General features: G+C 24.3%; 2 protein-coding genes across 2 annotated transcripts; one reads left to right on the top strand and one right to left on the bottom strand.

Moving 5' to 3' along the window:
* Positions 1–261: 261 nt before the first annotated feature.
* Positions 262–3,379, bottom strand: LOC145834076 (uncharacterized). Its single transcript, XM_082941411.1, has one exon. The coding sequence runs from the start codon at positions 2,299–2,301 to the stop codon at positions 1,084–1,086; it is 1,218 nt and encodes a 405-aa protein (XP_082797537.1). The 5' UTR covers positions 2,302–3,379; the 3' UTR covers positions 262–1,083.
* Positions 3,380–18,261: 14,882 nt separating this feature from the next.
* On the top strand, positions 18,262–26,827 carry LOC145834220 (ubiquitin domain-containing protein UBFD1-like). The gene is made up of 5 exons (XM_082941596.1): positions 18,262–18,537; positions 22,460–22,644; positions 22,754–22,861; positions 24,770–24,936; positions 26,334–26,827. Exons 1-5 carry the CDS (start codon positions 18,312–18,314, stop codon positions 26,398–26,400), a joined length of 753 nt encoding a protein of 250 aa, XP_082797722.1. The 5' UTR covers positions 18,262–18,311; the 3' UTR covers positions 26,401–26,827.
* Positions 26,828–27,028: the final 201 nt, after the last annotated feature.

Raw genomic sequence — 27,028 nt, 5'->3', positions numbered from 1 at the left:
TCAGGTCTTTTGACCATATTCTAAGCACCTATTTAATTATTATTTTCAAAAAACTTTTTATTATTTATAAAGGCGAATAAATTTATTTTCATAAATCATTAAAAACTACAATAAATTAAGTAGTTGCTAAAATAATTATGTTTAAAATAAAAACACATAAGCTAGGTTAAAACATATTTTTATTATTTATTCAAATAAATCTTGTTGAAATATTCTTATTTAAATTACCATTGGACAAAATCGAACTTTACCAACAGCTTTATTAACAGACTCGCTTTACTTTAATCATTTTAATAAGAACTTAATCGAATAATGTTAAAAAAGATAAAATCTAGCATTTATAGAGCTATTCAAAAATTAGTTAGCAAGTTTTAGAAAAAAAACATTTTTAGGATTTTTAATACACAACATAAACTTTAGTTTGATAAAAAAATCAAAAAATATTAGATGTTTAAAAACAAACAAAAAAAACTTAATAGTACAAAATTAATCAAATTACACTTAAAAAACTGAACTTAATCATAAAAAGCAATCAGCTATTGAATTTAAGCAGTAAATTAACAAAAACTATAAACTTTTAGTATGCACAATTAAAATATAATATATCAATACATATTTTTATAAGAATAAGTTAACCATCATGTAAAGTATTTTAAACTGTTGTTATAACTGGAAAAATACTTTTATATTTTCAAATTTTTGTACAGCTTTGAGTTGCTTTTTTATATTTTTGAAATTTATATTACCTTTTAGAGATTTTATCTGTAAATGAACAAACATATTTTTATTTAATAATAGCAATTTTTACTCAGTTTATCGAAAATGGCAGTTTAGTTCTACCAGAAATCTAACAAAACTTTATTGAATCTATAAAAAAAATGTACTGTTATAAAAACAAAATGTATATTTATCAAAATAGTTTTGAGATAATTTTAATTAAAAAAAAAAAAACTTAATTTTATGGAAGCTGTAAAGTATTAATCTTTTAATCATTTAAAAAATTTATTAAAACTGGAACGTTTAGTTTAACATACCTTTAACCCTACATAATAATATAAAAACAAAAGCATGGCTACAAAAAATTTAATCAACTAAGTTTAATACTTCAAAATCTTCAGACGGTGTACTTGTTTCACTATTCTTTAAGTTGTTAAAATTACTGTTGTTGCTAGTTAAATTAAATTGTGTCAAACTTGCTACTATTCCGTCTTTCACTATTTTGTTTAAGTCATTAGCTGAGTTTTCTGATATACCACTTATAAGACTATTAAGAACTTGGTTACCTTTTTGTGAAAGAAATGCTTTCGTTGAAGGTGCTGTGTAACTGGGAGAAGGTACAAACCCAATATGATCATCATCATCACTTTCACTATTTTCAACTATTTCATCTGGAGTTGGCATTCTTACAGCCGAATCTTCAAAAATATCATTTGAAGTTGACTTCATTGATTTTTTAGAAAATCCAGGAAGGTTTTTAGCCAAAATTACTTCATCAACATCTGATAATTGACTATTCCCTGATAAAGCCCTAGCTAGGACAACAGCAGTATTATCATTGTTTGGAGGTATAAATTCTGATATATATTCTTCATCATTACTTGGAGAGAGCTTTAAATTAGTATTTGTACTAAAATTGTTTTCAGGGTTTATTTTTGGTAAAAGTTGACCAAAATACAACTCAAGAAAAACATAAACTTTATCAAGAAGTTCATGATAAATTAAACATGGATAAAGTAAAATTATACAAAACAATAAGTGAAATATAAAAACACTTGAAATGTACATTCCAGCAATACAACCTAAAAAACAAAAACAACAAGACTTGACAAAGAACTTGGTGTGATTTTTAGATCTCAGTTCTAAAAGTACACTAAAATACTCTTTAATTTTTAAGGCTATTTTGGAAAATGCCTCACATATTTCGTAAAATGATAAAAGCTTTGGGTTTAATTCTCCCCACTCACTATCTCTAGATGGTGCAACTGCCCTGATTTCTGGCCAAATCTTTTCCTTGAGTAAGTCAACCCAAAAAACAGTCAAAATGCAAGAAAAAATAAATCCAAAAATGTTATTAAATTTTGCATAGACATAGAAAAACATGAAGTTGACAAGAACTAAAAATATAGAAGAATGCGTCAAATTTTCCCATACTAGAAGTCTTTGAAGAAATAAAGCTAAAGACTCATATCCTTTGAAAAATGTAAACATCTTATTTGCAAGTAACTTTTTTTTTACAGAAAATTCTTTCTCATAATCAGATAAATCTGAATTTTCACTGTCATCTCTACTTTCAGAAAACATTATGCTTACAAAAATTACCTCAATTTTTTATTGATTAAATGGAAGAAGTTTAACGAAACAAAAAATAAAATTACTTTATTATAAATAAAATATGAAGTTAAATATTTATAAGGAATTCTTAAAACTTGAAATAAACTATACAAAAAGTTAAAAAATACAAAAGTTTTCAATTTTTTTTATTGTAACAATTTTTTTTGTTAATTACTAACATAAATCTAATATATACTGGATTTTCTTATGTTTGTTGGAAAAAAGGATTACCACTCTTTGATACCACTCTTTGAGACAAAAAAGTTAGCCTGAGTTTATGCTAAAACTGAAAAACAGAATTCACAACAAGTAAAATTAACAACTAAGTAATTTTATTACTTTTAATGCCAGTATTTAAAATAAAGTTTTCAAATTCCATTATAACCCGTCATGAAAAATGATTGCTTTACTGCTAGTTATAAACTATTAATAATTAGACTATATATAAACAAATAATGAATATTAAAAAGGGTCACCACTCTGTGAGATACAAAGACTTAGCCTGAGTTACTAAAAACTAGATTGAGTTAAATCAATCTTAACCTGATTTTAAAGAAACCTAAAAAAATATTATTATGAGCAAAAAAATAAATATAAGAGTGCTGTTAATCTAGCTAAAATATCAAACTGTGTGGCCTAATTGGGTAGGGGTTCTAATGATAGCTTTAAAAACTCTCTCAATTAGTTGTAGCAAGATTAAAACCTGGTGGTCAACACTTAAAAAAAAACATAAACTTTGTAAAAACATGACTACATAAAAAAACAACAATAAAACCACCCTGTGAATAAGGAAAATGTTTAAACTAAATTTTTAAAAGTTAAAACTAGCTATATTTAAAAAAAAATTCAAACTGCCCTGAATGTGTGGTAACCCTGCAACTATTAAAGATTTGAATAAAATTATTCTACTACTATATACTATTTAGCTCTTGAGGGTTCAATAATTTAATAACTTTTATTCTCATAGGATTCAATCTAATTTTATTTTTAAATACATTCATCTAAAATTTACCTTATTTTGAACTTTTTTTTCAAAAGTGCAAATACAAAAACAAATGCCTGGAATCAGCATAGAATACATTGTTGCTTATTGTAATAGATATAGCAGTTTTTTTAAGAATAAACCTTTGTCTTTAAAATGAAATAAAAAATACATTAAGGTTTAATAGTGTTGCAGGGTTGTTTAAAAAAAGTAGTCATTTTAGCTGTCTTTTGTTAAGTAATTTAGTTCATAAAAATAAATACTTCTTATAATATATGGTAATTACTTAAGATGATATCGCAACAATATCAAGCTGAAGTTATACTATATTTGATGACATTTATAATTTAAGGCTAAAAATCTATGTTCTAAGTTTCATATCTTTAATTAAAAAGATACTTTGTCTTAAAAAAGCTAAATAAATACATATCAAAATCAATTTTATTTATTATAAACTAAAATATTTAATCCATTTTATTTTACAATATCATAATCAATATAAACTATTGTATTTGTATAATTCCTTTATATTGTAAAATAAAAGCAATTAAATATTTAAGTATTATTAGATTTTTATAAATAAGCTTAGTTTTATTCATGTATTTTGAAATACATACTTTTTGCCTAAAATTATGGCTAAAAACGACATTAAATATAATTTCAGCTTGATACTAGTGCGACACCATCCTTTTTTTTTTTATGGTAAAAAAAAATCAGTCTCAAACTCTACCCCTTGCAACAATAAACGTTTTCTGGGGGTAAACGTATCCTAGTTATTTACTTAATTTTTCCATAAAAATTCAATTAAAGTTAATAAAACTACATTTGAAAGCTAAATGATTTTTGGTTATGGTTAACTTTAAGTGAGCACCAATATCAAACTGAAAAAATATATAATACACTCAATGTCTAATTTAACCATAATTTTAGGCTAAAGAAAACAATACTTTGCTTTAAACAAGATATATAAATACATAGAAAGAACTAAATTAATATATTATAAACTAAAATATTTAATCAATTTTACTCAAAATTATAATCAAATTATATTGTAAAATAAAAGCAATTAAATATTTAAGTTTATTAGTTTATGATATATAAGTTTAATTTTATTCTTGTATCTATAAAAGATAAAATTTTAGCCTAAAATTATGATTAAATAAGACATCATATGTATTCTAATTTCAGCTTGATATTGGTGCTCACCTAAAGTTAACCATAACCTTTTTTTTTCAATTTAATCTTGCTTTTAAGATATGAACAAAATAAGATGTTTTTGTTATGACCACACTTGAAACTACGCTACATCAAACAAATATAGTAACTTTTTTGTCAAAAATTTAATTTCTATTTTTTGTTCCTAAAAGCTTATTTGACATTTACAAAAGCTATTTATATAATATGTTTTTTTATAAGTTTACCTTATAGTATTTTTATTATTATTTATCATTTCTTTAAAAAGCACCTAATCCATTACAAGTAAAGTAAAATATTTTTCTAAAAAAAATCATTTTGTTGGCGAGGCGAGAATACTTCAATATTTCCTATCAAAAGTTTAAAAAATACACATATATTTATAGAAATCTATAAAAATAGATATATCTAAAAAATAAAACGTTAGAAAATGACTTGTGTAAATTATATATAGTGCAAAATCAAAATTTCATAACAGTCCGTTAAAAAATATACTGCAGTGCAAACAACATTTAAATAAAAAAAATATATATATTTGTATTAGTCAGTTTAACAAAAACGAAAAAAATAATGAATTTAAGAAATTAAAAAAAAGGGGGGTCGTAAGTTTTATAAGAAACAATAAAAAAACATTTTAGTGGTATTAATGATTAATATTTTTTCTTAAAAAAATCCTTTAGTATTTATTTAAAAATTGTCCTAAAATTAAAAAAAAAATCAAACTTTTTATCTACTGCAAATTTAAAAACAGTTTTCGGTGTATCATGTTTTTTTTTATAGTTTAATTTCCTTTATAGTTATCAAAATATGTTTAATTTTATACAATATAAAGTATGTGTATAAAATTATATACATATTAAATTAATATGTATGTACTATAAAGTTTTTTATTTATTATAGTTCATTCATACATAATGACTTATTATATATACATGTTTATGCACATATTTTATATTGAATCCAATCAATATATATTTTAATTATTATATTAACAATAAGAGAAATTAAATTACAAAATTCATGATACAACAAACGAAGCTGTTTCTGTATTAATAATAAAAAGAAAGATGTTTTTTTTTGTAAGATATTTGTTGAGAAAAATTATGAGTTACGGTCAGGCAATATATTTTATGATCGGACCAGAAGTATCATAAAGAATACTCTCTGATCGGATTTATTTGAAAAATTATAAGTCTAATTTAAAAAAATACAACACAAACTAATAAAAACTTTAAAAGTACAAGTTTAATCGAATTCTCATTTTCTGTGTGGAAACTTTGGCTTTTTGCTACCCGCGGCCACCACTATTTTAATAGTTACAATTAAATGGACAAAATTTTAGGGTATACTTACAAATTCCACACGCACAATTTCCGGCCGCGCACAATTCTAACCCAGCTTTTGTTTAATTATTTTTTATTTTGTTTTACTTTTTCAACTATCACTGTTACCCCTACTAACCCTTACCATTGGTCAGTAAGCGGTTCTCGGATTTAGTCGGCTAGGAATTGTGCACAGGTTAAAATTGATCACGGGTTGGAACAGAGTAGTTCCAAATTATTACATATATACAATTTATGGTAAAATTCTTTAGGCTTCATTGTTTAATCGTTGTTAGAAGCTATGTAAATAATAAGAATTTAACGAATCGAATCAAAATTGTCTCTTTTAACTACTATTTGAAATGTTTCTTTTAATATAAGACCTTAGAAACACAAGTTACTGTGATAAGCACAAGATAAAAATTAATTGTGTCCTATCTTGAACCAACCTAAAAAAAAGTATGAAATTTCGGAAAATATCAAATAAAATTCCATATTATTATTTTAATAAGACTCTATAACTAAAAGGTTTATGGTTCTTCAGGTCCTTTGACCAAACTTTTTGAGATCTTTTTGTTGATAGACTTCCATAAATGGAAGTTTCCAAATACAATTGCGTTTTATAAAGTTTTCTTTGTTATAGATTTAGATATTGCTAATTAACCTTATGATATTATTTTTCTTTATAAGATTTCTGCAAAATACTATAAAAATATTTTTTTTTTTAATTTTTTTTAAGGCTTATATGTTAGTGTTTTTTAGGCAAATTTTAAACGTTTATAGTTAAAAAATAAATAAGCTAAAATTAAACTTACTAAAATTGCATAAAATAAATAATTAAAATACACAACTGCAAAGTTTAAAATGGTAATATAAACATTTTTGTTGTTGTAGGAATTCTCTAAGTTTTGTTAATTTTTTATTGCGTTTATACTGCTGTTTTTAAGTCCAATTTTAAGCAGTGATAACTTAAAAAAAGATCTAGCATTTTTTATGAAATAGGCACAAGACATACAGTTAAAAATCACAACTACATGTTTATAATAGTTTTATATGAGTTTTTTGTTGCAGAACATTTCTAAGTTTTGTTAAAATTTTATTAAACAGTTATTCCACCTTTTTAGTCACATTTTAAGCAGTGATAACTAGAAAAACTCAAGTTTTTTTTCTTTATTAGACTTAAGATAAACATGTCGAAAACACAAATGCAAAGTTTGAAATTGTTTTATAAAGTATTTTTTAATGTAGAATTGTTCCAATATCAGCTTAGTTACCGAAAAAGCAACGTTACTAGTACTTTTATTTATTATTTTTGGCGTTCATATTTTTGAAAACACATAAAATAAGGTTTAGAATTAATACTTTGGTAGTACTTAAAGCGGATGTCATTTATAAGTACACTTGCTCTGCAAGATTTTTAAAATTTTTAAAACCATGTAAGCACAGCGAACTACACAACATGAAATCAATGTCAATTTAAAAAGAAAGACCTAAATTAAACGAGCGAATAGTTTTAAATTAAAAATAAAAATTATTGACAATTGTCTAATTACTATATATTTGCTAAATTCTTAAATTCGTATTGTTTATTGAATCTTATATTCGTACGTTAAACATTTGAAATATTTTTTTAGCTGTCTACTTACTAATTATTTTTCAAACTCTGTTATAACTGAAAAAAACTTTGTTTAGTTTCGAAAACGTTTGTGAAAAAAAGACAATTATTAACCTAAGTTTATGTATTTTTACTTAAAACAGTATATAAAAAGTATTATTTGTTGTAGAACGATTATAATTTTAGTTTTTCTATTAAAGCAATAGTTTGTGTGTTAATAAAACTAATGTAGTTTTAGAAATAGTTTTTTGCTAAATATAATTGCAAAGTTTAATTTTTTTCACTAGAATAGATTAGTTGTCAAGATAATTTTTTAATGTTAAAAGTTTATTTTTTGACCATTTTAAACATATCGAGTCTGGATCTGATTGTAATTCAAAGGTGTCTGTCTTCCTAAATATTTGCTGAGTCAGCAAAATAGTTTTAAGCTGATTTATAAGCCTAAAATTTTTAATTTAATTAATATTTTTAACAACTCAGAAATTATTTGCAAAATTTATTGCTTTTAATCGATAAACATTTAACAACTAAAAGAATTTATCAAAAAACAAAAAAAAACTACAAAAATAAAGTTCAATATATTTAAAAATATTATTTAAATTATAATATTAAAAACATCTTAACAACTTCATCAAGTCTTATTTAATTTTTGAAGCCTAAATTTTACTAAAAATAAAAATTTTAAACAGTAATAAAAAATTGTTAACTTTACAACTTTTGAAGTTTAAGTAGAATTTTTCAAAACTGAACATTTAAAGTAGTCATTAGAAACAACATTAGATTATGCAAATTTCTGTAATATAAAGGTGTATGATTTTAGAGAAAAAGCTACAGATTTTATTAGAATCAATTTGCAATGCATAGCTTTTTGATATACAAATGCTATATGTGACAAATGTATAAAAGTATTTAACTCTTTAATTTTTTACGACACTTAAAGTGCTAAAGAATAGGTATATGGCAGATTTCTTAGGAGTACAAAACTAAGTATAAATGAATAGTAAAAGCTAAAAAAGCAGGGCCTTTTTAAGCTGAAGAACTGAAACAAAAGCAAGTTTTTTTCGTACAAAAGTATACGTTTTTGCATATTTGCAGATACGTACCAAGGTACGTGCCTGCATTGTTGCATTTATTAATTGATTTTATCTATTTTGCAATTTAGTATGTACCTTTTAAAGTGCTCACCTTACCAATGTTTTTATTTTTTTTGCACATTGTAGAAGTTTGGACCTAGTTTTAAGTATGTATTTAATATCAAATGAAACTTAAAAAAGTTCCTGTAAATAATTTAAAATATGATTTGCCCCAATGGTGTGTATATTCAAATTAACTTGTATTTAAAAATACATAAATAAAAATAAACTTGTATATCTACAACTTAAATAATTAAGCGCTTTTAATTTACAATATAAAGCGATTATATCAAAACAATAGTTTATAATAGTAAAAAATTATTCAATATATTTATTTTAATACAATGACATATGTTTCTGTGTGTTTAACAAGTCAACACACTTTAACTGAGTTCTGTAAAAAATAAATACTGTGACGAAAGAATATAAGCCAGAGTAGGTATATAAATGTGTCTATTAAAAAAAATTTGATTTTTTGTCTGCTTTAAGGGGCGCGTATTTTATGTCTTTGTTAAATTTAGTCGCCTTGTATAATTTTGTCTGTGAGCAAAAGTATCTTCCTTTAAAATTGAGGTTATACGCACGAATCGGGGCACACGATATTCAACAATATTTGAAGGAACTTTTTCTTATTTTTTATTGATATTCAATATATATTTACTACCAGGTCCGAATTTGTTCAATATGTTATAAAAAAAGTAAAGACATCGGTAAGGTACGCACCCAAGTAAAAAACGCACCATTTTTTATTTCTTAGAACTAGATATTCATAAACTTTTTACAGGTGTTATCAGTGACTATAACTAGCTTTTTAAACCAAAGAAAGAAAACTGTAACTACTAATGACATTTCAACTACGTTTGACATTTTTACTATGTGAAAACTTTATCGTCTGACAAATCAAAAATATTATTTTTATGAAAAATGTATTTGACTAAAACTATATGAAAATAATAATTAGGTTTAAATTAAGTTTTGTTAAACCAAAGTTTAATTAAACTTGTACAAAAACTGTTTCAAATCAAAAAAAACAATTATATTTATCAGTATATAAAAGTAAGAATGCAACTATTTCAAAGAAATGAAACTCTAACATTTATAAAACTCAAATTTAATAACTTTTTAGATTTAAACTACAGACCTTTTTTTTAATAATTAAACAAACGACTTAGATTTAATTTCGAAGTTAATTAAGTATAATAAATATACTGTTTTATTTTTTAAATATGCTACTCTGAGTTTTCGTTTTACTGTGTTTATTTTCAAAAAGTTTCCTAAAAGAACAAGACGTTGTCCATAATCTAAGATTAATGTTTCATAGCTTCTGTTAACCACCAAAGGACAAGAAGCCTGAGGACAAGAAGCCCGAGAACAAGAAGCCTGAGGAAAAGGAGCCCGAGGACAAGAAGCCGGAAGACAAATAAATGACTATCATTGTTACATTGTCCTTATGTTGTGTTTTATCTTGATTTTTGTAAATTATGTAATTTTTGAGATAATAAGTAATACAATTTCTCGGATAAGTACTAATTATAAAAAAAAAACCGCGGCATGGATTTTTTTTTTGTTTAACTAGGTGGGAAGTGAGCTAGGTCCGTATTTATTAAAATCCACTTAAACGCTGCGACGAAAAATTTCTCGCCTAATATCTTTTTTAAGCCACGCCTAAATCGTCGGTTTACTAGCGTTGTAGGGAAAGAACAAACTAGGTTTTGTGTTTATTTTAAAAGCTGACAAAGATCATTAAAATGATAATTTTCAAAGGGAAATGTACCGATGGTGTGGGAACTCTTAAAAATAATCTATTTAGAACGGGAATCATAAGTAATAAATGTTTTATGATTTTAGGGCGTGGAAATATTTTGTATAAATAATGCATTTTGAAAAGCTTTCCCACAATAAGTTATTTATTTAAGAGAACTAATGCGTTTTTTAATGCAAATATAAGCAGTTTCGGCAGAGCATTCGGGAGTTATTGGTGTGCTATAAGTTAAGATGCATTTCAAACATGATAATTTTAAGAATCTTTCTTGATTAAGTTAAAAGATACTTATTATAATTGTATTATCATTTGTGTTTAAATGTATTTCTAGTATAGAGTGATGTAATTGTATCTTTGTGTTGTTTAGTTTATGTAAATAAAATATAAGTGTTGTTTTGATTGTTGTACAAATCTATTTTACCAATCCCTATTACCCTAATAACATCTCTGTAACGGGATGACTTTGTCAAAAACTAAAATTTCGAAATCCTTTGTTTAAATATGATTCTTTACCTAAAGCTTAGTTATAAAAGGCCGGTTTATAGCAATTCAGAAGCAACTGCGACGCTCTTCTTAGTTTTTTATATTAGGAACAACAAAAATAAAACATTGATTTAAAAAAAGTTGAAACAATATCAAAAACAACTATTTATATGATAATCAATTTTGCTTAACTTGTTTCATTATCTCTACAAGTTTATGCACGCATAATTTTTTTTTATGTAAAATTATCAAGATATTTTATATAAATAAAGTTTTGGTAAATTGCAATATTATATTCAAAAACTATTGCACGCACTATGTATGTGCTTTATAAAACAATAAATCTTTCAATACATTTTCCTTATTTTATTGCAAAATAATTGTTTTTTTCTTTATTCAACAATAAAAATTTGGTAAACTTGTTTTATATAAACTATTTATTACTACACGAATAATTATAACGATGCAAGCATTAGTTAAATTCATAAAAAATTTAATAAAGTTGTTAAAGATAATATTAGTGTACTAATCAGGCACACATATTAAAAGAAAACCAAGTTTAAAACTATTTATTATAAAAAACTAACTAACACTTCGTCAGCTTTGGTGCAAAGCGTTTAATTAAACTAACAAAATTGGAAAAACAACACAATAAACAAAAATTGATATTATTAAAATAAATGTTACTTTATTTGATAAAAAAATATTTTTATTGTTTTTACAAATTTTTAACTTTTATATTAAAGAGTTTAGTCTTCAATGTAATCAATATGGCCAAAATAATGTTTTTAAAATATGCAAATTTTATTGAAATGAACAATACATTATTGAATTGAACAACACATTAATTTTATTGAAAATCATAAGACTACTACTAAATTAAAAATTTAGTACAACTAACACTTAATAAAACTTGCGTTTTTTTAAAACAATTTTGAATAACTTGTTTGAAACACGTTAAAATTGTGACAATGGTAACAAAAAAATTAATAATAAACAAACATTGCAAATTATATTGTCAAGAAATTACCAAAATGTCAATTATTTATGGTAATGATATTGAATTAAAAAAATGTGGAGTTTGTACTTTAGAAAAGGAATTGATTAAAATGTCTCTAATTCTAGAGGTACACACTATCTTAGTATCTTATAATTGTGTTTATTAGTTTATCAGTTATAATTTTTAAAAGTTAATAAAAGGTCTCTCAGCCCTCAACAATCCAGATTTTGGCATTGTAAGATAATTTTCATTGATATTTTTTGATTTAAATTGTAACATTTTAAGAATAGATCAAACTTGATTCTAAACAATTTATGCTATATATTGTTTTATTATTAATTTCACTTGTTTTACGGTTCAGTGGTTTAAATTGTAAAACCTTAATTGTGTAAAAACGAAAAACAATAATTAAACTCATTTTGTGTTAGTTAAAAATATACTTTTGTTAAGTAAGCTTATATTTAATTATTAGATTAGTTTTTGTATTATAGTTGTTTAGTTAAATCTTGTACCGGTGATCAGGTATTTTCGTGATAAAAATTGATGAATCAAATTTGAAAATTAAATTCAAGTTGTTTGTTTATTAAAAAGAGGTCTGTAGTTTAAATTTAAAAAGTTATTAAATTTAAGTTTTATAAATGTTAGAGTTTCATTTCTTTGAAATAGTTGCATTCTTACTTTTATATACTGATAAATATGATTGTTTTTTTGATTTAAAACAGATTTTGTACAAGTTTAATTAAACTTTGGTTTAATTAAACTTTGGTTTAACAAAACTTAATTTAAACCTAATTTTTATTTTTATTTAGTTTAACTCAAATACATTTTTCATAAAACTAATATTTTTGATTTGTCAGACGATAAAGTTTTCACATAGTAATAATGTCAAACGTAGTTGAAATGTCATTAGTAGTTACAGTTTTCTTTCTTTGGTTTAAAAAGCTAGTTATAGTCACTGATAACACATGTAAAAAGTTTATGAATGTTTAGTTCTTAGAAAGAAAAAATAGTGCGTAGTACGTAGCACTGCGTACTTTACTTGAGTGCGTACCTCTCAAAGTGCGTACCTTACCGATGTCTTTACTTTTTTTAAAGCAGATTGAACAAATTCGGACCTGGTAGTAAATATATATTGAATATCATTCAAAAATATGAAAAAAGTTCCTTTAAATATTGTTGAATATCGTGTGCCCCATTCGTGCGTATAACCAAAATTGACCCTTGGTGAAAAATTTTGATTGTGAAATTTTGTCATCTCGTGCAAATTGTCCCCTTGTCAATATTGTAGTAATGCAATTTTTACCTGTTCCCAAAGTATTTATAGTTTAGTACTATAGCAACTTTGATAATAAATGTAAATATTAGCAGGGCGTAGCCTGCTAATTTAAAAATTATACAAAAAATAATAATAAATTTAAATAATTTAACACACAAACATATGTCAGTGTAATAAAAGAAGTATACTGTATAATTGTGTTATTATATATATTCCAGTGAACTTGTTTTGCTAGGATCTTTTCTTAACAAACGCTTAAATATATATTTTGAATAGTTTTAATGATTTATATTGATTATGATATTGTAAAATAAAGTCGTTAAATTGTTATTATTATATAATTCTTACTATGTACTTATATATCTTGTTTAAGAGTATCTTTTTAAACTGAACATATTAGGCTTAAAACATTAATTTTTAGCATATAATTATGGTTAAAAAAGACATCAAGTATTATATTTGGTTTTCTAGTTTGAAATTGGTGCCACATCATCCTAGGTATTTAACAATATTTTATGTAGAATAATGTAAATAGTTTGTGTTTTATAAATTTATTTATTATATTTCTTATTATTTATTATAAACTAAAATAATTAATCAATTTTATTCTATAGTTTTTTTAATTAATAAATTAGTGTATTGATAAAATTAATTCTTTTACATTGTAAAATAAAAATGATTAAGGGAATAGGGGGTAAATCAATATTTTCACAATTTTATTTGGTTTTATAGTGTTGTAACTAAGCTACAAGATGCTTTTTACATATCTTAATGATTAAAAATAACTTTTGAGATATAGCAGGCCAAAGTCAAAGGTAACAATAGGTTAGTTATGGGAGGCACTAACAAAAACTGCAAAAAAAAAGTCTATTTGAATAAAAACCTATCTTCTCCTACGTTTTTTGAGATAAACACCTAAAACTTTCAGGAAATGTTTCTTGCAATATTTAGAAAATTCTGTAATAAATTAAAAAAAAAAAAAAAAAAATATATATATATATATACCACAGATGTTCTTGTGCTAAAACTTTATTTCAACTAACGGCGTTTCACTGCTCTCAAATAAATTTAAGAACAGATCTACGGAGTCTATAAAATGTTAACACACATTAGAAAAAAAGCAGAAAAAAGCATGTATAATTATGTATAGTATTTATCCAATATACTATTTATCCAATATATTATAATTATGTATAGTATATCGGAAGTACAGCAGGTAGTTTCAAGGATAGATATGCTAATCATAAACATACTTTTAAAAATATAAATAAAAAACAAAGCACGCGTTTATCGGATTATGTCTGGAGCTTTTTTCACAGGTACGGTAAAAGGCCAAACATGGAGTGGAGTATTGTTTCAAAGATCAAACATGCATCCAACGGAGTAAGTAGAATTTGCCCAACTTGCAATACAGAAAGAGCAGTAATTGCAGCAGAAGATAAAGACCTACTTCTGAATAAGCGGCAAGATTTATTGAATATCTGTCCCCATAACCGACGATTCTACTTAAAATAACTCTGTCTATTTATGTACTAATTTATTTCACAAAACTCACATATACTTGCAAGTTTAATACTTCATGTTTTTAAGCTGTATAAATTATTGAACAATTTGTTAAAATTATTATGACGTAACATTTCTGCACAACTCAATTTAATTTTCATTTTTAAAACCTGCCTATTCTTAGAGCTTTTTGAGGTTAGTGCCTACTTTTATTAAATTTGTTTTTTTTGTAGACAATTTTATAATTTTATGCTTTTATCCCAAACTTTGTTTTTAAACCATAAAGTCCATTTATAGTTAATACCTAGATAAATACTATACATAATTATACATGCTTTTTTCTGCTTTTTTTCTAATGTGTGTTAACATTTTATAGACTCCGTAGATCTGTTCTTAAATTTATTTGAGAGCAGTGAAACGCCGTTAGTTGAAATAAAGTTTTAGCACAAGAACATCTGTGGTATACATTCCGATAAGCTTAGCTTATCAGGATCTTCAGGATTTAACGCCTTATAACGTTACATCTTATATATATATATATATTTATTTATTTATTTAATTATATAAAAACTATAATTCAAACAGCTGTTTCACACATTGAAATGTAAAATTTCATGTGATCTTCAGTGAGTTGCAGTTTATTATAATAGTGAACAGAAATTTCGATTTTAGAATTTTTTATAGTAATTATGACGTAGTAATGGTACAGTTTATTGTACAATTAGTTGAATTTGAAATACGCTGTAAATGTTATTCTATGCTTTTTAGGAAAGTTTAAAAAGGTTATTTTGGAAAAATGTTTTAAGCTATTAGAAAATTTTTTTAGGCTGTTGGGAAAAATGTTATAAAATATTATAAAATACTCGTGTTTGCCGCTTCGATTTTATTTTGTTTTAATATTTAGTTGGTTTTAATTTTGTTAAAAAAGTATTTTTGATAATGGATGCATATGTTTTGTCTTTCGCTTTTCTTGTTTAGTGTTACGTTCTTATCTGATTTTTCGATTTCTATTTTTTCTAAAATTAAAACCAACTAAATATTAAAACAAAATAAAATCGAAGCGGCAAACACGAGTATTTTATAATATTTTATAACATTTTTCCCAACAGCCTAAAAAAATTTTCTAATAGCTTAAAACATTTTTCCAAAATAACCTTTTTAAACTTTCCTAAAAAGCATAGAATAACATTTACAGCGTATTTCAAATTCAACTAATTGTACAATAAACTGTATCATTACTACATCATAATTACTATAAAAAATTCTAAAATCGAAATTTCTGTTCACTATTATAATAAACTGCAACTCACTGAAGATCACATGAAATTTTACATTTCAATGTGTGAAACAGCTGTTTGAATTATAGTTTTTATATAATTAAATAAATAAATATTAAGCTCCAATTTGATTTGTCGAGCACTATCGATCAGAACTTTGTATAAAACCTTTAATATATATATATATATATATATAAAACAAAAAAAAACAGTTTTTATATTGTTTTATATCATAAAGTTAATTTTTTGAATTTATCTAAATTCATTCATTATTCATATTGTTCATTATTCATAAATATTGCAAGTAAAATTTCCTGGAAGTTTGAAGTAGTTATCTCAAAAAACGTAGAAGGAGATAGATTTTTAGTGTTTTCTTATTATTTGCAGTTTTAGTTTGTGCTTTCCATAAAGAACCTACTATAGTCTCGGACTTTGACCTGCTATATCTAAAAAAATATTTTGAACTAAATAAATGTTTAAAAAGCAACTTGTAGCTTAGTTAAAACTCAATTAAATTAGACTAAATTGTAAAAAAGTTGATTTACCACTTTAATATTTAAGTTTTATTAGTTTATAATAAATAAGCTAATTTTATTTCTGTATCTATAAAATACAAACTTTTAGCCTAAAACTATGGTTAAAAAAGACATCAAATATAAATAGTTTCAGTTTGATATTGGTGCAACATCATTCTAGGACCTAGGTATTTACTGAATTTTATTTGTTAATTTTTTGTTAAAACATTGAACAAAAATCAATAAATCTGTTTCCTACAAGTTGTTAAAAACAGTTGCTCTAAAAATGATGGAATTAATAGATTTTTAATAGAAAATAGTCTATTATTGCGTTTTTATTTTTCTACCTTACATAATAAAGAAAGTACAAAACTCTCTAACTTTAATTGCTTTTATCACAAAAGTTACTTTGAGTTTCAACAAGCAATAAAGAGTAACTGGTAACTTTATTAATTATATAAAAAATAAGGCTAAATTTCAAAAAAAGTATTTTATCCCTCCATATGCTTTTAAAAAAGAGTCTGAATCAATAGCTTGATATAGTTGTTTTCTAAGGGTGCACAGTAGGGTAATTATTACTACTGCTACTTTTTATTTTCAGGTTGGAAAATTTTTATGTTTTCTTAATATCGTTACAACACAATGGGCAAAGTTACATATGATTTAAAGAAACTTTTAACTTGGCACTAACTGATTTTTTAAAAACCACCCAATGCAAAATGTATGGGATTGGAAAAATGCAACCTTGGAGTTTTAAGCTGATTTTTTTTTACATGTAGAATTATCACACAAACACATTGTAAACAAATTGAAACAATTTAAAGAAAGTTTTAAGGTAGGATTTCTTGATTTTATAAAATTTCTGTCACTTTTTATAAGTTTTCTTAAATATCTTTTTTTTTTCAAAAAAACAAAAAATGTCACCATAAAACTTTCTTTTAATCATTTTAAATTGTTTACAATGTGTTTGTGTGAAAATTGGTCACATGTATGTAAAAAAAATTCAGCTAAAAATTTTATGATCACATTTTTTGAAATCTATACATTTTGCATTGGGGTGTTAGAAAATCGGTTGATTAAATTGGGTAAAATTTTCTTTAAATTATCTAAAATTTTGCACAGGGTTTTTTTAACAATATATCCAAAACATAATTTTTTTCAGCCAGTAATTCAAGAGTAGCTGTAAAAATAAGTACCCTAGTGCACAACTATTCAAATTTCGACAGTTCAAGTTCTTAAAAAAGTGTTTAAAGGGTCACAACTCCAAAAGTAATGCATATTTAAAAAAAAAGTATTTATTTCTTACTAATATATACAAGTAAATTCATATTGTTTGCAAAATTAAAAATAAATAAATGTGGTATGGCTTGAAATAAGTATTGAAAACATAGTATTTTTTAGTAGTTTCTAGATATCTCAAAAATATTAAAAAAATTGCAAAAAAGAAAAATGGCTTGTAAATATTAATAACACATACATATTTAATTTTTTTAAGTATATACTACTCTTAAGATATGGTTTCTAAAATATTTTATTAAGAATTTGAATTATTTGAGTTTAAAGTGTCATGTAACTGTTTAACACCATTTAACAAAGATTTTTTTAATAATATTTTTCTCTGGATTTTTCAAATTTTCATAGATTTCCCAGGAATTTTTTTCTAAAATTTTACTGGGAACCCCTTGCTTAGTGAACTCTGATGTAAGAATTTATTTGATACATTTTATTTATAAAATGTTAAATTGTTTAATAAATATTGTACCCATTAATAAGCTAACATTTATATCTGCTTATAGTATGATGAATTATTTAAAAAAAAACTATGTTTAGAATCATAACTTTTCTTTATTTTTTATTTTTACAGGTGTGTAGTAATTAGTTGCTTAGTTCTTAATTACAGAAAATAAAATCTTAAAAAATGGAGAATGATAATAAATGCAATACAGAAACCAAAATAACATGTGAAGGTGAAACCAATGTAAAAAGTAAAGAACTTGATTCTGATGTAGTACCCTTTAAAGTTGTTTTTAATAAAAAAATATATAATGTTTCATGGGAAACTGAAAAATCTATTGCCTCTTTGAAAGAGCACATTAAAACTTTAACAGATGTTCCAATTAAAACCCAAAAACTTATGTTTAGAGGTAAGTGAATTAATATTTACTATAAATTTATCTATATATTTTTTTCAGTTGATGTTATACAGTTAAATGATTGATCTTGTTTTCATAATCTTTATTACTTATTGTATACAATTTAAATTATTTTTTTAATTATATGAGTTCAAAGTTGTAGAGTTAACAGGCTCCTTATGATGATTTTTACCTTAGTAGGAAATATACACCTTCTTTAACAATTTCTTCAATACTTTCTTATTTTTATTCAAAATTTTTATTTAATTTTTGTGATTTTTTTTCTCAAGGACAAAAAAGTCCTTGTGATAGTTAAGGTTAGGGAAACTTAGATAAGAGTTGGTATTAAGTAGGGAGATTGAGTTTTTGAAAGGATAGATAATTGCACAGACTTTTTCTTGCTATTGGTTGTTTTGTACATTTAAAAAAGTTTTATTTTGGGACTGGTTTTTATTAAAAACTTTAAATACAAACAAATTACTCATTTTTATATGAACTTTAGTTATGAACTTAAATGATTAATTTATTAATTGATATTATACCATACTTTTATTAACTGATAATAGTATGGTATAAGTTTTTATTTTTGTATAATGATTATTAAATATTTAGCTAAAAATAATTGTCATAAGGAATATATTAAATGTAAAAATATGTTTAAAGGTGTAAAATAGAACTAAGTTATACTTATCTGATTTGAATTTATTTTTAATACAGAATTGTTTAAATAAAAAATTTAATTTTTTTTTTTCTTTTACCCACAGCAATTTGTTACAGAAGGTTTCTTTTTAAACTACTTATATTATATTGTCAATGCAGCTTACTTAACATTAGGTTTTCATCACGTTTGTTACTATTTCTAATTATTACTATTTATTTTAACAATTAAATAAAACTAGATTATAATGTATTAGTTTTAAGAACTAAAAATAAGTTTTTGCAGCATGCGGTACATTGCTCTTTTATAGTTTATACTCAAAGCTTGATTTTTTTATATAAACGTAAAATTGGACTTTGTCTTGCTTTAAATTATTGTTGACTTATTTTGTTTTTTACATACTATTTAGTGTTAAAAGTATGTTGTTAAGTTTAGTTAAAATAAGTGCTTGAAATAAACTTATTATTAAGTACTTTTGTTAAATCAGTTTTGATGTTATATAAATTTTATGACTAAGGTTCAATTTGTATTCAAACAAATAAAGTTATGTTTAAAAATGAAAGAGACGTATTGTCAACATTTACTTTTTTGTAAATTATTTTGCAAGCAGTGTTTCTTTTGGTATACTATCAAAATTCACCTGCGTTCATATCCATTAGATTTTATTATTTTTTTTTTTTTACATTTATTTTATATATTTTTTGCATTTTAAAAATTTGTTTTCTGTTTATTTTTCACTATCACTGTTACCCCTAAACCTTATCCTCGATCGGTAAGCGGTTCTCGAATTTGACTGGGTGGATTTTGAACGCCGGTGGATTTTAAACTTGTCCCATTTCTATTAAAGGGTGTTCATGCATAGTTGCCCAATTTCAGTCAGTTAAAAGTCACACAAGCAAGGTTGCCACTCGGTCAGGAAAAGTCAGGAAAAAATGGGGGGTTTTGAAAAAAAGTCAGGAAAAGTCAGGAAATTTGATAAAATTTTAAAAAAGTCAGATTTTATCAGTTTAAATTTACAAAATTCCTTGTTTTCCAAAGTCCTTGTAAAAATTAATTAAAAGTCATTTTAAGTCAGAAAAAAACTCCAAAATTTTCTTAGAAATTTACAAAAATCCTAATTTTATTTCCAATGCCTTCATCTGGTATAAATTAGTAAAATATCCCTTACAAAACTGCAAAAATTTTCTATTAGCATTTTGAACAAGTACCTTACTTGAACAAGCAGATTTTGTAAGCTTTTTAGTATTGATGATCTGTAGCAAGGACACTTCCATAGTGAAACTGTGATATATACAAAAAGTTTAACTAGCATAATTTTAGAATCAAAGTATTTTTTGTTTAAGTAAATAATTGAGTTCTTTATAACTAAGCAGTTAGTTTAGTATTTTATGTAACAAGTTAATGTGTATACTTTACCTCTTTATAATTTTCTCAAAGTTGTTTAAATTTATAAAATAAGTTAAAAGAGAGGTATATGCCAAGATTGAATTTATTTGTATTTTTTGTAGAGTAACTTAAGTTTTTAAAGTATATAAGAGTATATTTATTTGTTTCAAATTTTATACTAATTGATAAGAGAAAATATTTTATAAATGAAAGTAAAAATAAATGAGTGCCGAAAGAAAAGAAATGAAGCCCACAAGTTGTGGCTTGATTTAGAGAAAAGATTCTCTTCAACAAGTGTAGGGGCAGCAGATGATAGCGATTTAAATAAAATGAGGCAAATGATTTTAATTGCCAAGAAAATGAAGCGGAATGCAGTTCAGATGAAGGAAACCATATCTTCATTAGATGAAGAGGTTGAAGTGCTAATAAAAAACGGAACAAATAACTTTTAGTACATACATGTAAAAAAAACATTATTTGATTAAGTTCGTTATTGTTTTAGGGTTTGAGTTGTGAAAGTTCCTTATTGATTTAAGGCTTTAATTGTTAAAGTTCCTTATATGTCGTTTGTTTATCTAGATACATTTATGCTAGGAAATGCTAAAAAATTGTGCCTTTTTTCAGACAAGCTGTGTTTTAAGGTAATAATACAAGTATTTTGCTGGTAGAGCTGTTTATTGCAAATACATCAATCATACACAGATGGTTTAAGTGATGTAATGGAAGTTTGATGAAAGAATTTCGCAAAAAACTGTTGTTTTTAACCTGTATTTAAATTAGACTGAAAGCTTTATATAGTTTCAAGTGTTAGATTATGTATTTTAGAATAAGTTTAATTTAAGAGTTTGGTTGAAAAAAGTCAGGAAAAATCAGGAAATTTTTCTCAGCTTGATCAGTGGCAACCATGCACAAGTTAAAAAAAGGTTTGGCATAGAAACCTTTGCATTCTTGCAACTCTGCTTCAATATATGTGTTTTTCCAAATTTATTTGTACTGATAAGCTCATTGAGTAAAACACTGTTTGCATAAATCAATTTAAATTTTATACAAATGTGACAACTAAAAGTTTTGATCAGAAAAACAACAACTACTTTTAACAACTTTTTTGGTTGATCAATTTGTTTAATATTTTTATTATAGGTTTTCAACCACTTAGTTAGTTGACTCTTACAGTAGCTGTTAATTATTTCTTAATTGTAGGTCTAAGGCAAAAAATATAAGAGAAATATTTTTTTATATCTTTCTTCAACTTAGTGTAATAATTGGATTATAGCGTTTAATTAGTAGAGCTTCACTTATCAGGGTCTCAAATTTATTTCTACATTCTTTCAAAATTCCAAAATTATTAACAGTTATTTTTTCATTTTTACAAACATTACAATTGCTAATATGGTCCGATACCGATGTTTTGCCTTTTAAATGTTCTTTAATTCTTTCTACTAATGGTCGTGAAGTGAATCCAATATATTGGATACTCTTATCATAAGAGCATTTATACTCATAGACCACGTTTGATTTTAATTCATGGGGTGTCTTATCTTTATTACTGCAGTGTATTTTAGTGTAATAAGTTTTATTATTGTAATCATTTATTGTTTTTCTCTGATTTGTGATATGCGTGAGTTCAGCAGGTTGTAAGACCATAGTTGATGACATAAGACATGAGCTTTGTAGATAGGAGGAAGTTTTCATACTAAGGTCTTTAAAGGCTATAAAATTTGGATCAGCTGATGATTCTTTGTATTATATATAAAAATAAATTTTAATAAAACTGATACAATATGTTTAAAAATACATGATACAACATGTTACAATAAATTTGGTGTGTATATGAAAGGCTTTATACTGCATATAGCTTTAAAGAAAATATAATAATTTTAAACGTTTTAGGATTATTAAAAGACAACCAAAGTTTAAAAGAAGCAAAAATAGTAAAAGGAACAAAGGTAATGCTTATTGGTGCTAGTATTGCTGACATTGAAGCAGCTAGAAAAAAAGTAAAAGTTGAAGATGCTGCAAAAACTTCTACAACCATCAAAAAAGAACCTCTTTGTGAACAAAAAATGCACAAAAAAGTTTTTTTTTTGTATGAAGAGTAGTGATTTATTTTTTTTGAAAGAAAATAATAAAATTGTATTTTAAGAGTATGATATCAATTACAAATTCTTTATGTAATTTTAATAGATGATTGGTCAAGGTCCACCTGATGATGTTATGGTAGCATACTCTAATGGACACGAGGCTTTGCCTAATGTTCCTCTAACTGGAATGCTTAATAAAGTTGGACACAAGGTTTTTACTAATATACCATTTGTAACGTATTTAATACTTAAGTGAAGATAGTGACTAGTTGATTATATTTTAATATCAATAGATATTACTAAAATACAATCAGTTTAAAATAGTTTTAAAAAAATAGTCAATAAAATATTTTTGAACTGTAGCGGAGCTAGGTTATTTCTTACAGTGTGGGGAATTGTGTATAAACGCAGCACAAAAAATCCTTCAGCTGTTTGCCAATTTGAGCTAATATTGTTTAGAAATTTATTTTATTTAAAAATTTTATATAAAAAAGACTTAAGGCTATGAGTCAAATGTTTTAAACATTTTTTCATTTTGTTTAAATTTCAAAACAACTCCTTTTTGAATTAAAACTTCTAAACTTGAAAATAAACTTTTGTTGTATACTCAAAATAACTTATATATTTTGTTAGTACATATATAAAAAATTAATATATGGGAAAATTTAAATCTAATTTCGTTTTTAAAGTATTTGGAGACTTTTGTATAATATTTAAGCTTTAGCGTATTTTAAATAATTTTAGCACTATGATCAAAAAGATATACTTTAATAGTTTACAATCAGTACTTATTGAATGCCACAGGTCAGGCTAAGACAGTTTTTTTTGGTGTGGAAATGATCAAATATTAGATTTTTTAGATTAAAATGACAGAATTTGTCAGTTCTAATTTACAAAACTCCTTAACTTTCAAAGCCTTGAAATAGAAAAATATTAACAAAAAGCCTTTAAAGTCAGACTAAAAATGCAAAACCTTCTTACAAATTTACTTACAAAATCATTAAACTCCAAAGCCTTCAAATGATAAAATTAAATAAAAAGATCCATTATAAAGTCAGACTAAAATTGCAATTTTTTTCTATATTTGAACTGTTTTGTATAAAATCTTTTTAGTATTGTTGATCTGTGGCTAGGACAATTCCATAGTGAAACAAAAGACAAAAGTCAATATATAATTTTGTATCTGATATAACTTTTTTTAAGTTTTAACGAAGTTAATTGAAATTTTTAAGTTTTAGTACCATTTTTCGTTTGGCAGATTTATTTATGATTTAGTTTGAGTATTTTAATTAAAAATTCTTTGCCAGTAGTTTGTTTGCAAAGAGGTAAGCATTGAGAAAAATGTATACCTAGTTCAGTGCAAAAAGTTAATAACTAAGTTTTTTTTATTTATTTTTACATTCCAAAAACTTATTATGACAATTATCTTTCGCTGAAGTACACATTTTAAACACAGTAGCTACTTAATAGAAAATTTGTAGCTAAGAATTACTAGTCTAAATAAAAAAGAAACTTGACAGAAGTTTTATTTTAGTTCAAAATTTTTTACTGAATAATAAGTATGCGTACTCAGAATGCGTATTTAACTGGAAGTACGTACTTTAAACGCGTATCTAAGAGAAAGGTATAAGTCCGGCTAAATCGGTCAAAATCTTGAAAAGTCAGGCTAAATTTACAAAATTTTGCGTGGCAACCCTAAATGAACATTTGTGCTGTACCAAAAGGATTTTTGATTAAGAATTACTAATTTTTTCATAAACATTAAAATTAAACATAAACATTATGTTAATGTTAATTAACTTTACTTAAAATCACTTAACTATCTAATTACCTTAATTACCAAGCTAAAACTATATAAAGTGTTTATCTATTGTTACTTATTAGTTTATTTGCTTGTGACAATCGCGTAAGAAGAAACATTTGTTAAGCAGTAAACTCAGTAAAACTTTTGTTTTAGTTATATTAATACATTTTGATACAACTATTTTTTGTAATTATTTTTTAATTATAAAAATTTTAGTAAATACTATTAATTTTGTTCTTTGTTTTTTAATAAAAGTTTTAATTGACAAATAATTGTTTTTCTTATGCTATTTGTAAGAGGTTTTTATTTTTTAAGGTTAGGCTCACGTTTAAACTACAACAAGATGAGGTTTGGATTTCGACTAAAGAAAGAACAGAAAAAATTCAGATGAAAAGTATTAAGTCTGTTATAAGTGAACCTGTAACCAATAGAGAAGAATATCACGTAATGGGTTTTGGTTTAGGAACTACTGAAAACAGCAGGTCTGTTAAAATTTCAAAACACTTATAGCATGTTTTTGAGAAGTTTCAAAAGTTTTTGCAATTAACGTATATTTAAAACCTGTTAGACATGTAAATTTAATTTATATAAAAAAATATAATCGAATTAGAAAATATCAATAGTTGATATATATATATTAGAGGTGGTAAGCATTTTTTCTGTGACTTTACTCCAGTTATTTCAGCTTAACGTAAACAAATTTTTAGAAATAGTTTTAATAAAATTTATTCAGTATTATATAATTTTTTTAATAAACTGTGATGCTAGTTTTATGACTAAACTGTTTTAATTTTGTTTTTTTACAAGTTAAATATCCGGTCTTCCCGTTGTGTTCAATTGGTTGTAATTTTTCTGCCAAAAAGCGAATTTTATTTAATTCTTATGGGTTAATACGTGTCAGGCTAATTGATTTTAAAAAAATGGCAAAATTTCAGTTTTTATTAGCTCAAATGGTTTCGCTTACGTAGTTAAAATTATTTAAATAATTAAGAATAGTTGAGCTAGCAATCTAAAAATAAAAATTTAAATATGTCTGTAGAAGTTACTTTTTTTTGACGTTTTCCAGGGGTCATATCTAATTAAGTAATAATAAATTTAAAATAAAATACACTAAAAAATTGTATCAATAAAGCTGCACTGGTCGTTTCATCTAGTTATAAGCTAAACTGTGCGCCGACCAACGAACCCTGATATTACTTAGTATATCACATTATTTAAAAATTACCAAACAAGCGTAAAGCAAGGTAGTGTTTTATAGCATATGAGCATTGTTTTTTTTCAACATTTAGTTTATAAAATATTTTATTCTTTCAAAGGGTGCATGACTATTTAAATTTGGACAATTCAAGTTCTTGATAAAATATTAAAAGGGCCACAACTTAAAAAGTGATATATATTTGAAATAAATCAAAAAAACGTATGTATGTCTTACTGATATCTTCAAGCATTTTTTTACTTTTTGCAAAATTTTAAGAACTTTTTAAGAAATGGCTAAAATAAGTTTATGTATAGTTATACAAGTTAAATATACAATTTTAAGTAGTTTTTAAGTATCTTAAAAATTATTTAAAACTTTGCAAAAACGAAACAAATTGCTTGTAGATATCAGTAAGACCTACATACATATTTTTTATATTTTTTAAATATATATATAAATTTTTAAGATATGGTATTTTATATATTTTTTTTTTTGAGAATTTGAATTGTTATGTAATTTCTTTAAAGTATCTCTACCAAAGTTTATCTACTTCATACTTTTTTTTAAGTTGCAGAATTTACTGTATTGCTGACTACAGTTTTATTTTGAAATCAATTTATTTATAAGTTAGTTTAGTACAAAATTTATAAATTATTACAACCGACATATTTCAATAAACAGGTATTGGGTCTACTGGGTGCCTGCTCAGTATGTTCGCGCTATCAAAAACACCATAATGGGAATTTAGAAGTGCAATTATGATATTTATAGGACAATGTAGGTATTATAACGAAATATTTTCTCTTTTGATACTAAAATTTTTCCTTATAAAGTAACAAATGTTTTTTTAAATTAACCATAGTTTTACTTCATTTTATCATATCAGAATTCTCTATAACTGAATATAATGTAATAAATTCTTTATTAGAAATGTTTAAAAATACTCTTAAAAAAGTGCTTTTTGTATTAAATTTTTGGAAAAATTAAATTTTTTTTTGGTATGTAAATTTTTATATATTTCCAATACGTCGCTGTGCTGACCAAGCTAATTAGTTAAACTGTTTCCTACTTTTAGAAATGTTTCTTTTTTTTTTGTTAGTGCATAAGGTTCCTTTTGTTTTCTATTTATTGTTTATCTATGCCTAAACTTATTTCTTTCAAATAAATTTATATACAGAGAATTTAATTTTACTTTAGAACTTAATTCTTAGTATTTATGAGTTTAATTTCATCTCAACAAAAACTAAAAATAATATCATTGATCTCATACACTTGAGTTTTTTTCTATTTTTTAAAACACTATTTCTAAAAATTCTCCCACTGAAGCTAGTCTTGGCAAACATAAGTGTTTACCACTACAATCATTTATTTAGTAT

Source organism: Thalia democratica, chromosome 4, assembly GCF_965202585.1.
Source record: "Thalia democratica chromosome 4, ktThaDemo2.hap1.1, whole genome shotgun sequence".
NCBI classification, from domain to species: Eukaryota; Metazoa; Chordata; class Thaliacea; order Salpida; family Salpidae; genus Thalia; species Thalia democratica.
This window is presented reverse-complemented; position numbering and strand designations above follow the sequence as displayed.

Coding starts and splice junctions, on each gene's coding strand:
- LOC145834076 (XM_082941411.1), bottom strand. CDS start 2,301: ATGTTTTCTGAAAGTAGAGATGACAGTGAAAATTCAGATTTATCTGAT.
- LOC145834220 (XM_082941596.1), top strand. CDS start 18,312: ATGGAGAATGATAATAAATGCAATACAGAAACCAAAATAACATGTGAA. Junction 22,645..22,753: donor AACAAAAAATGCACAAAAAA/GTTTTTTTTTTG, acceptor TAATTTTAATAG/ATGATTGGTCAAGGTCCACC. Junction 24,937..26,333: donor GGAACTACTGAAAACAGCAG/GTCTGTTAAAAT, acceptor TTCAATAAACAG/GTATTGGGTCTACTGGGTGC.